Source organism: Corvus brachyrhynchos, unplaced genomic scaffold (assembly GCF_000691975.1).
Source record: "Corvus brachyrhynchos isolate BGI_N302 unplaced genomic scaffold, ASM69197v1 scaffold162, whole genome shotgun sequence".
Classification (NCBI taxonomy): Eukaryota; Metazoa; Chordata; class Aves; order Passeriformes; family Corvidae; genus Corvus; species Corvus brachyrhynchos.
Window position 1 is genome coordinate 7,330,887 of NW_008236696.1, and position 11,861 is coordinate 7,342,747.

Here is an 11,861-nt window from a genome sequence, read left to right on the forward strand (position 1 = left end):
TGCAGCGCCTGGCTTCGGTGCAAGCACGTTTACTTTCCCCGCGGCCTCTCAGGAGGCTCCAGAAGGGTGGGCAAGCCCAAGTTGCCCGGGAAGCCTGGTGGCAGCACGGTGGGCTTGCGGCTGGCAGCGTGGACCTGGCAGGTTGCTGGGCGCAGAAGAGCACAGCACATCATTTGCTGGTGGCTGAACTTTTGGAAGATGCACGTGAACATCCGTCTCTTCATAGCCACGAGCAGGATGGAAAAACCCTCCCGGGCTGCTCTGCTTGCAGAGATGCTGTGAAGGCTGTGTGAGTCACCTGGGGAAGCACAGGGTGCAGCCATGCTCCAGAGAAAGTCCGTGTGCACTTCATCCCTAAGAGTCGGGGACACATTTCGGTGTGGGGATGGGTATTCTCAAAGTGTTTGCTCAGAGCACCTCAGGGTGTCAACCACACGCGGCTCAGGGTTTTCCCTGGGGACCTTTAGTGACAAACCCCTGCCCTGCAGCTGTGCAAAATGAGTGCGGCGATCACCCCACTGCTGATGGGGAGTTCACAGCCTGCCCCATCCTCTCCCAGTGCCACGAGCTGCTCATATAAAAGACTCTATTTTTCCTTTGACCCTCTGGCCAGAGGAAGGAAGGAGGGGCTCACACAACAGCTTTTTCCAGTGTGCTTTGTGGGGGGAAAAAAATGCCGTGGGAGGTGGCCGAAGGCTTTCCCCGCCTAGACAGGGAGCCCATCCACCCACACCCAGTTCTGCTTGGAGGAGCCAGGCTGTGCCCTGATGCTGTAGGCAGGTAACTGTCACAGTGTAGATAGACATGAAACTACTCTGCCTCACCCAGGGCCAGAAGGGTTTTTTGAAAACAAAAATGAAGGGGAAAATACAGTCTCCACCCTTCCACCCATTTTGGTTGGCAAATCAAATAAAACTATCTCGGAGCTGGCACCACAGGAGCAGTGAATGCCAGCTCCCAGCCTCTCACATGAGGTGTCAAAATGAAAGATGAAAAAACAACTCCCAGGTGCCTGGGAGCCACAAACTGGTTTTAAGATGCAGGTAGGTTGTTTTTCCCCGTGTGGTGGTGGGAGCAGCCCCCCACAATCACCCCATGAGTGGGCAACTTCCCCTGTAGCAGCTTAGTCACCCCTGAGCTATGGCACACGTTGATTTGGCTCAATGAAAAGGACTTGGTGAGAAATGCATGTCACCACAGATGGCTTTCATGGGCATCCTGGCTTGGGACAATGCAGCCAGTGACAACATGCTGAAGGGGACCTCAGGCTTGGCCATCACCTCAGGTGTGCCCAATGGTTGCAGGGACCCCTGCAAGGATAAACCAGGTACCAAGGTGCCCCACAGCTGGAACTTCTGCCCTGGATGGGTACACTTGGCCCATGCATGTTTGGTTGCTGTAACTAATACGAGACTTTAAAATACAGGTGGGGGGGATTTCAGTGGTTTCACAGACAAAATTCCCCTACTTAGGGCTATGTACTCTCAGAGGTGGCTCTGGGTTTGCCATGAACAGACCTTGTCATGGGTGCAATGAAGATTTTTTCAAAGTTTGTCAGGGGATCCATGTTCTCCTCTCTGTTGGGGGGAAATCTTAAGACAGCTTCTTCACCTTTGCTACAGTCCAGTTACAGCATTGTGAGCAGCTGGGAGATGCTCTGCAGGGCAGTCACGCTTCTTCACCGCTTCTGCCTCAATGCAGTCAGATCAACCACTCTCATTTCTTGCACTGGGGCTGCCCAAGGCACATTGGTGGCAAGTGGTGGCCTCATGTCTCACCAGTAAAGCAGGGAAAAGCCTTTAACCTGATGCTTTCAGCTGACATTAGGTGCAGAAGCACTGCAAGGAGATGATGTGACCCTGGGCTGCGCTGGGATATCAGGAACACCCCTGGCACTGCCGGGATCAGCCCAGCCAGTCTGATGCAATATTTTACCCCCGAGCTTAGGACCATTGCAAAAAAGCCATGTGTGATGGCAGGGTGGTTTTTTGTGGTGTTTTTCCCCTCGTGGCTCAGCTGCTGGGCTTGCACGCAAGGCCGGGCAGGAGCTGCTTATCAGCTCACCCCATCTCGGCAGCGGGAGATGGTGCGCTGCCATCTCTGCTGCTAATCTCATTACAAATAAAGGAGGAGTAGAAGCTAAACTGAGCTCATATTAATTCCCCCTGCCCTGCCCTGCTCAGCTTCAGGAAATACCTACTAGAATTGCCGTTCTTGTTACCCAAACCATCCCTGGAAACAATCATTAGCTGACTTGCTCCTGTGCCAAGGGTGGCCACTCACCAGCCTGCTCTCTTTGCCCACAGGGCCCTCACGGTGCCTGCTCCCACCATGGCTCCCACCAGGGCACATACTGCAGGCTCCTGCACTTGTACTCTGCCACCACAGCCCCGCACGCTGCTGCCCGGCTGGACCACAGCTGGACCCCCTCCCCTGAAGTTCAGGGGTGCTTTCAACCAGAAACAAGGTGAGAATGGCCAGGCAGCTCTCTGAGTCACCTGTTTTGCTTTCTCAAATTCCTCTAGTGTGCTGCACTTATTTTTTGTGGGGTTGGATGATGGCCAGGAGGTTGGGACGTGCTGACATTTATGATTTTTGTTTTTCTGCATAACAAAAGTTTTGCTAAATGAGAAGGAAACAAACTCAGTGCCAGCTTTCACCATGTGTTTAAAACAAGATAAAAGCAATTCTGGGCTGGCCGTGGTATCCTCTAAAGCTGTGGAGACAGCAGTTTCCACTGGGGGGATGGTCAGGTGGCCCACACACACTGCACCGTGCTCCCAGAGGATACTGAGGAGCTCTGTTGCTCTCAGGGACATCTATTGGACCTGTCCATGTGGAGCCCCAGGCCCAACGTGAAGGCAGGGCTGTGCTTGGGGTGAACAACAGTGCAGGATCTGACTGTGCATGGCTGCCTGTTGGTTCTGGTGCTCTCACTGACACCAGGGCATCCCATCTGTCTGGGTGCTGGTGTGGAAATGGGCTGGTGGGAGGAGCAGCACACATCTACATGGGCCCATCCACACGTGGGGAAGAGCACAGTGTCTTGGGACCTGGCCAGGGTCATACCCCAATGCACAGACAAGCAGGAACACTTCCCCCAGGAAAAGGTGGCTCTTACAGTGGGGTGTGGACATAAGGAGCAGTTGTGGAAACAAAAGACATAACTTCTTTTCTCTTTTAATATAGTTCTTCCCCGAAGCAGGACTAGCCCAATTTTATCTCACTGCCAGCTGTTTTGTTATTTTTTCTCTCCCCTCCCCCCTCCCCATCCCGGCTGGGCAAGGGTGTGGACAGGAGGAAACAACCTTTTTTTTTTAATGACAGTTTTTCATGGGAAGATGTTCAGTTGCCTGTAAGTGCTCAGGTTGGCTCTGCCCAGGCGTAAGCAGGAAGGATGAGCAGGGCTCAGTGCAAACTCCATCTCCTTGTTCTGCCCACATCTTTTCCCTCTTGTTGGAGACTCACTGTCCACATGGCCCTAAGCCTCCACAACAATATTGGCAAGGTTCAGTTGCTTAAAATTAATGCCTCAGAAAGTCTCTCAGGCTAATGCCTATGGAATGTCCAGGTTTCTTTAGACTGCAGCCACTAGACAAAAAGAGGTTTAGGTATTTCAGCCTTGAGTGTAGATTCAGCAACTTGTAAGTACCCACAAGTCTTCTTTTCGGGTGATGTTTCAGGGGTGAGCTTTTGGCTGGAGAGCAGCTTTCTGCAGCCACGTGGAGTAAGGCATTTACAGCCCAAGGGGGCTCAGCCTCAGACTTTCTGCTGGCCTCTCTTGGAGGTTTTTTACTTACACAAGGTGTTTTCCATGCTCCTACCCTCTGCATGAGGCATCAGGTACCTTGCTGGGCTGTCATACCTCCTGTTAGCCACTGCTCCCCAACTTGGTGCTTTTGCTCTCACTGGCTCTTCACACTCTGTTGCTGAATCCCTGGCTGCAAAGTGCAATCTTGTCCTTAATGCAGGCATCATTTCATCTGTATTGTCCTGAAATATGACTGACCTCCCTTTGCTGAGACATGCCTGTGGCACAGAGCAGGCTCCTCCAGTGCCCCCACAACCTACAGCAGCTTTGTGTAATGGGCAAGTGAACTTGGCTTGGGCCCACTTGGGCATCAAAACAAAACAAAACAAATCCTCTTGGTAGTAAAGGTCCCCTGGCATGGAGTAACACCATGCAGGCTTCGCTTTCAAAACCACATCCACACCCAAACGCATGCACACACACACAGAACCACCTCAGTTGTTGTTTTAAATACTTTTAAATTCCATTACATTTCCTTTATGGGGAGTTGTTGGTTTTTTTCCTCGTTGACTGTCATAAATCAACCCTGCTAATCCCACTCTACTTATATTATTATTATTATTATTATTCTTATTATTATTATTCTTGGGAAGGGCATGGCAGAGTGCACAAGGAACTAAGGCACAGTTCAACCACCTCCATCTCCAAAAGGCTCCTGTTGCTGGTGATAGAACTGGGGAATGTATAACACATGACCAACACCCACCTGGGTTGTGCTTCGCTTTGGTGGCCAAGCCTTGGCTAGAGGAGCTCGGAGCTGGCCTGGGAGCCATGAAGTGTGCTCTGGAATGCACATCAGCTTTGTGCTCAGTGCTGTGACTGCAGGCACTGCCTCCCTGCGGAGCTGCTTCATGATGGGGCTTTGGGAAGCAGCAATTACTAGACTGGCAGGTCAAGAGAGGAGTAACAATGTGAATTGAAGTAGGAGGAAGCAAAAATGTAAGTGCAGGTTGTCCCTGGGGCATATTTGACCAAGGAGGAGTGTATATGTTCAGTATTGTCATCAGCTTTCTTTTCACAGGGATGCAGGTGCTCTGAGGCACTCTGGATGTGACCCTGACAGCTCTACCAGATACCAGGCCCCTGCATCAAATCTAAGAGTTAAAATTAATTTCTCAGAGTCCAAGCCACCTTGGTGGCAACCCATCCCACTTGGATACAAGAACCTGTGTTGTATTTTACCCCAAAGAGCTCTGCCACTTGCTCCTGTGAGGCTACAGAGTGCAAATAAACTTGGCACCCACCTCTGCTGTTGCAGCAGAAATACAGATCAACTTCTGAGCTAGACTTTGCCAGAGCAGAGAGCTGGAAAAACAAACAAACGGGAGAAGTGCCTTTGACTCACTGCATTCCCATTTCCTGGCTTCAGCCTGGCTCAGGCTGCCAGCAGGTCCCATTGGCAGAGCAGTGCAGTGAACAGCATGGCCCAGGCAGCGCAGAGTCTTTTCCCTTCTTGGGGATTCAGGGGCCATGTTTGCAACTGAGTCCTGAAATATTGCATCCCCCTGAGGCTGCTCCATGGTGCTGCACCAAAACTGTTTCACTGAGGTGTCTGTGGCCCTGCACACCCCAGCAGTGCACAGGGGCTGTGACTCCCTCTGCTCACCAAACTGCCTGAAGCATGTCCACGGTATGGAAGTTACTGCACAGCTGGATACAGAGCAAGGGAGATGGACAGGCAGCCAGAAGCCCACACACACAATCCACGCTCCTCCAGCATGGAGAGGGGGCTCTGCTCAAAGGTCTAAGGCAGGAAACGCCAAAGGGACAGATACCATCATGAAGCAGGCCCCAAATTCCTTGGTCTATCCAACATTTCACTGAAGAAAGACAAAAACAGGCACAGATGTGTTTAGTTTATTTTCCCTGGATTTAAACACAGCTCTGGCTGACCACCACAGCAGCAAACAAACCATGACCTGTGCCAGCCCCTGCACCTCCTCACAGGAGAAGCAGCTGGTGGGATCCCTGGGAGGGCTGGGGCTGCGCCGAGGGGCAGCTCTGCAGGATGCACTTGGGTAATGGTTGTTGGGGGATGGCAGCACAGAGCCATGCAGAAGGTGCAGCATTAGGAGTCAAGCCTTGGATGCAGCAGCGTGGTGCATGTGGAGAGACAATGAAATGGGTGTCAGCTCTCCAAACTGAACAGCTGCCCTCCCCTCCTTCCCCCCAGCTTCTCCTCTGGCTGTTTTGAAAAAGGGGAGGGGGCGTTAAGCACTTACAGAAGAGGCACTAAAACAGGGAAGGCTCTTTGAAGGCAGAGACCTGGGGCAGTTCTTTAGGGAGCCCACATGAGGAATCTTTTCAACCATCTTCGAGGAAAGGAGATAACCTCAAAGGAATAAGCAATGCTGGTGGCTCAGAAACACCCAGAGCTTTTTCCTCTGCAGATTCAGCATGGAGGAAGTGCAGCAAAAGACTCTTCCAGCATTTTCTAGGCAGTAATAGTGCCCTCTTCACAGTCTGGGCACTTGTTTTTCCAGATGCACAGAGTTCCCCCCTGTCTTGCCCAGGACCAGCTTTTGAGGAGGTCTCTACAGAAGGACAATCCTTGTCTACAGCCTTTGCAGCCAGTGACTGGATGGGAAGAGGGGGCTTCTGAGCCTGGGAGGTTTGAATAGGAACAAGCTGCAGGAGCAAAGAGAAAAGACAATTCTCTATTGCAGATTTTAAGTCCTGGGAATGCCAAAACTGGCAGAGGGGAGCACAAAAGGACTGAAGAAAGAGCCAATGCAGCAGGCAGCTGAGCAAAGCTGCTCAAGGATGTGAACTCCAGCAAAGGTCCCTGCAGTGTTTTCTGGATAGATTGCAGCCTTGCAGTAATTTCAAGGTTGCTAAAATCTGCCTTTTAGGAACTGCGTTCCAGCAGCAGCAGCAGCTGCTGGGTCAAAGTAAAAGCTGTCCTTAGGTCTGGGACAGCAATTCTGTGGCTCAGTGCCTGTTCTGATTGAGATGGGGCTGCTCTGATCCCACACACAGGACTAAATTTAATAGTTGGGGAGGGATGATTTACTGGCTTAGCAGCAGTTACTTGACTACTTGCAAAAAGTGCTTTCACTGCAACAGGCTGGGTCAGAACCACTCTGAGCAAATAGATACTACTACACCATGAACATCTGCTGCTTCTGCACTGCCAGGATGGGAGGATGCAGCCAGGACACCCAGAGCTGCACCATGACCATCCAACACCATGGTTCTTCCTAAGCTGCTTTGCAACAGGAACTTGGAAATTATGACTACAAACTTTGGGTTCTACCAGAGGCAGACTGGGCTGGAAGCTCTAAGTATGCAGTGTGAAGCAGCATCCTTCATGTTCCCAGGCCATTAGCAAGAGAAGGGACTGAACATGAGTGACAGACCCTATTTCACCAGAGTCAGCTGCAAATCACATCCTTTCATGCCCGTGCACAGCTCATGCCCCTGCTCAGCAGCTGATTTCTGGAAGCTCTGCTCAGAATTAATGCCCAAACACCAGCTTTGCATGGCTACAGAGGTATCTTCATTTTGCTAGGATTTGGGTTTTCCTTTGTTTTTTCCCCTTAAAGGCATATTTCAAATGGTGAGGGACAATCATTACTCCAGTTTTTGTGCTCCAATTTCCCCTAAGAGGAAGCAGGAGGAGGAAGACTGGTGCCTTAGGACACCTGAGACATTTCTCCAGCAGATGCTAAAGAGAAGCAGCTATTTTTGGTTGAAAAAGAAAAAAAATAGATTCTCCGAGGGTGTAGAGTGGGCCTGAATGAGTCCTGAGAAGTGCTAGAGAAGAACAGGGAATGCTGGAAGCAGTCAGCCCCACCAGGAGATGCTGGCATAAGGATGAGGGTTCCAGCAAAAGCTGTGCTAAACACAGAAGAGGCACTCCTGAAACTCCACAATCATATTAACCTGTTAATTTATACAGCATCTCTGTACAAAAATAGAAGGGTTCTAATAAGAATAACAATATTAAATAAATATTTAATAGAAAAAGTCTTTGGCCTAGTTCATAGCTCATCCTTTGGGTTGATGTTCATTTCACTGGGTCCTAGATGCTCCTGGTCCAACATTGCAATCACTTCATCTGCCTGGATTCGTTCCTGCAAGAGGGGAAGCGATGAAATGGTAACAGCAGAGCTTCAGTGCCTGCTCCAGCTAATTCAGTGAGGCTCAGGCTGCTGGGAGGACATGCAGCAAGGATTTTACCCCAGAACCAGCAGTGTAGGTGAGAGGATGGGGAGAGCCTGGGACTCGAGCTGGGGATTTCCTGGGCAAAATAAATCAAATCCTTTCCCACCTCAATACCTGATTCTCTCCTCCCTGCAGGGCTGCAGTGGTTGGGGCAGAGCTGATGTTCTGCAGCTCCCTTATCACACTCCACTAGCAGCCACTGCTGCAGCACAACCTCCTCCTGTCCCCTCCACTGATTTCCAGCTCCCTGGGCAGGGCTGATCTCCTACCACACAGGCACCAAGGCTGGAGGAATTTCTGCTAGTGTAAAAAATCTGAGAGACATCGAAGTACATGGCTGAAAATAAGCTTTTCCCCAAACCTTGCAGCCCACCTCCATCACAAGGGAAAGGAACGAGGGTTTCGCTTTCTCAGTGCATTTAGTTTTGCTTGGTCTTGTATCTTTTATTTCTACAGACCAGAATTGCTATCAAAGAGAGGCAGGGGCTGGAACAGCAGCTTTTTAAAACAGAATGTGGAGGGTGCCTGGTGAAAGGCATCACAACCCAGATCTTGCAAGGCACCTTGGGTGCCCAGAGCCATGGACTTCAGGTTGCCAAAATGCCTATGAGCGGACTTAGCAGCACGACTCAGCACAGCACTCGGAGCTGTGGACGGCTCTGGAGGAGCTCCCCATCCATCAGGCTGCTGCCACTAGGTGTCAGAAATGGCCAGCCCAGCCCTGCACGGAGCCCTTCCATGCCCCACTCAGCACCCCAGCCCAGCACTGCACCCCACGGGCCAAGGGCAATGGCTGCCCAGGAGCAGGACTGGCAGCAAAAACCTGCCCCAGGGCCACCAGCTCATATCATGGGAATGCTGCTGTGGGAGGTGTAATGGGAGGAAAACAGATGGACTGGGACTGGAGAATAAGGTGGTCCTGGCTCCTGTGGGATGCTGGCTATGCCCCAACTCCCCTCACAGCAGAATGGAGGGACTCACCAGCTCTCTGTAAAGAGGGTCCAAGGTGAACCAGAGAGCCACAGCGCACCGCTGGCCTTTGGTGACCGCCTTCACCCCGTGGGGGTTCTCGCCACCCGACGAGAAGCTGATCATTCTCCCACACTTGGGCTTGATGGAGGCCTGCAGGGAAACAGCAACAGCAGGCTGGCAAGGAGCTGCACGTGCTGGCTGTGGCCAGGCTCACCATGGTCCAGGGCCTGGGACCTCACTGGACATCCCTTTGCATCGCCCCAGGACCTGCTCAGCTGCTCTGGGGGACATGTAGAGCTCTAGGCGTGCCTGGGAAAATGTGTGGAGTAAATAGGCAGGTGTGAAGCTTGCTCCTGCTGTGCAGACATCGTGCAGAAACGACAGTGGCATGGAGTCTCTGCAAAACTATAGCTGACCACCTAGAGCAAAATGGGGCCATGGTGTAACTCCAGGGACGTCCAGGGTAAGCCTGGCATGGCTGTGAAACATCTCTTTCTTTCTTCTCTTGGCAGAGCCCACAAGAGTCCTGCAGGACCTCAGGAGGGAGCAGAAGTGCCAATCAAATCGACCCTCAGGCACTTAAGTAGACCCAATCTACCCTCCAGCTCCTCCAGAGACCCCAGCAGGGTGCCCAGACCTCTGTTCAACCACAGAGTGAGTGCCCAGCTTTCTTAATGGCCACAAACAGAGGTGAGGGCTCATGCCGGAGCCACATCCCTCTCAGGGTCTGATGTCCATCACGGTGACACACTCTGGAAGAAGAGACTTGGATCAGGCACTGCATCTGTATGGAGGCACCAGTTCATGTTTGACCACGAGATGGGGTGGCAGCTCAGCAGTCCTCCAGGCAGGGACAACTACCAGCCATCCCTTTGCCTGCACTGGGGGTGGGGAGAAACAGAAGGTCTGTGCTCCTCTGCAGCAGGATTTTGTATGTGCTGTTTGCAAGTTAGGAGCTGCAGGCTGCCCAGGGAAGTGCAGAGCCCTCAGCATGGACTACTGAGGAACAGCTTTTGGCCTGCAGCACCAACTCACCGTCACAGTTTTGGCATCCATCTCAGTGAAAATGAACTCGCCGCCTTCGAAATCTGCGTTCATGTACAGGAGGGCACTGGGGGAGGAAGTGGGAGATCCCCGTAAGGGCAGCACTGGGGAGGTCTCAAGGCTGACCCCCACCTCGTGGACAGATCCCACACTGCTCCACTAAGCCACAGGTGGGGGACAGCCAGAGGGAGAGAAGTCCCTAGGGAGATCCCCTCCCTTCCTTCCTACCTGTAATCCCGAAAGGTATAGGCAGGAGGCTCCTTCCAGCACTCGTTGGCCTCGGGGTCCAAGAGGCAGTTGTCAGCATGGATGGGATGGCTCAGATCATTCCTTCTCTCCTGCTGGCCTAAGCAGAACCATGTGGAGGAAGGGGGAAGGAGAAGGGGTGGATGAGATGGAAATGCCATGCTCTGTGGGGTCTCATCATGGGGTGGGAGCCTACCCTGACCCCACATTGGATGATGTTCACAGGTGAGAGAAGGAAAGGAATGGCTGGGGAGAAAAGGCAACGTCTAAGGACTCAGATCTGCACAGGTCTGCCTGTTCCTTACTGCAGGGAAGCGAGATGGAGAGCTGGGGCTGGGGTGGAAAGGAGAAGGGAAAGACAGAGGAGGCAAGAGAAGAGGGAGGAGAAAACAGAAGAGTTGCAGACATGAAAATTAAGAGACATAACAGAAATGAGCTCCTTTGGGACAGCAGTGCCCACTTTTTGCTGCTGTGGGATGCTGACTTTGCCCAGCCCTTGGCCACCAATTTAAACATCAAGCAAAATGGAGCTACTCTGACCCCCATTCATAAAGCCCCCACGGAGGGCTGAACCCCTGCCATCCTCCCTGCTCCACTGCTAGCTCCAATTCCTCACCAGAGAGGGCGGTGCGGCACACCAGGTGTGTGTAGGAGAAGTAGAGCGTGGAGTTGAGCTGGAAGTAGGACTCGACGATCCTGCGAGCCTTCTCACTGATGTCATAGAACAGGCGGGCACTCTTCAGCGGGACACGGCCCTCGTAGCCATACTGGGCAAGGAGAAAGGCCAGGAGGGGTCAGTGTTATGTGCAGAGTGGGAGGGAGGGCACAGGAGGAGGAGAAAGAAGAGGGAGCTGTACCTTGAGGGCTTTGAGGACAGTGGCTCCTTCAAATCTCTCATTTGGGGTGTGGGGGGAGGTTTTGCCCCTGTAGCCATCTCCAGCCAACATGATCCCCTGGAAGACATGAATACAGATGAGGGGTGAACTGGTTTGTCAGGAGAGAGGTGTCTGCAATGGAAGCACATGGCACCCTCTTCCCCAAATCCCCCAGGGCTGCATTCACTGGGCCAGGTGAGTTGGGTGGGAAGGTGCTGCAGCTGTCTGTGAACAGGGATGCTGGATATCAACCACCCACCTCCTACCTGGGGATGTTCTGGCACCCTCAGTCCCTTGCCAGGCTCAGTTAATGGTGAATGAGAAGGCTCAACCAGACTTGTGGATTAGCATCCTTTGGGGCTGTGTATAACATGGAGAAAGAGCTCCTTCTGCCCAGGCTCTGTCTTGCAGCGTGTTCGTAAGAACAGCCCAGGATGGAGCAGCAGCTCCCGTGCTGCAGTTATGGGTGTGCTATGGGGACAAGCATCCACCTGCTCTCCACAGGCATCCCGGCATCAGCTGTAACACCCAGGAGCAAGGCATAAACCCAGAAGCTCTCCAGAGGCTGGTCATACATTCAGCTGTCACACTCAGCCCAGGGCCACTGCCTACTCACACTGGCCACCCTGTGCAGCTCCCGGCACTGCTCCTCCGAGATGACGTTATCCAGCAGCACTCGCTGGGTGCCATTCAGCTGCTGAGAGTTGTAGACAAACTTCACATCGCTGTAGAGAAGGGGGCCCCCT

The 11,861-nt window shown here is 52.4% G+C and overlaps 1 protein-coding gene across 1 annotated transcript in view; it reads right to left on the reverse strand.

The window, feature by feature from the left end:
- Positions 1 to 5,652: 5,652 nt before the first annotated feature.
- The window catches only part of P3H2 (prolyl 3-hydroxylase 2), a 64,784-nt gene continuing 58,575 nt past the window's right edge, over positions 5,653 to 11,861 (reverse strand). Inside the window, exons 9-15 of the mRNA XM_008644568.2 lie at positions 11,732 to 11,859; positions 11,098 to 11,193; positions 10,857 to 11,007; positions 10,223 to 10,340; positions 9,986 to 10,061; positions 8,960 to 9,100; positions 5,653 to 7,887 (exon numbers count right to left, since the gene is read on the reverse strand). Coding sequence (XP_008642790.1) covers positions 7,795 to 7,887; positions 8,960 to 9,100; positions 9,986 to 10,061; positions 10,223 to 10,340; positions 10,857 to 11,007; positions 11,098 to 11,193; positions 11,732 to 11,859 — 803 coding nt within the window. The 3' untranslated portion in view covers positions 5,653 to 7,794. The remainder of the gene's footprint in view (positions 7,888 to 8,959; positions 9,101 to 9,985; positions 10,062 to 10,222; positions 10,341 to 10,856; positions 11,008 to 11,097; positions 11,194 to 11,731; positions 11,860 to 11,861) is intronic.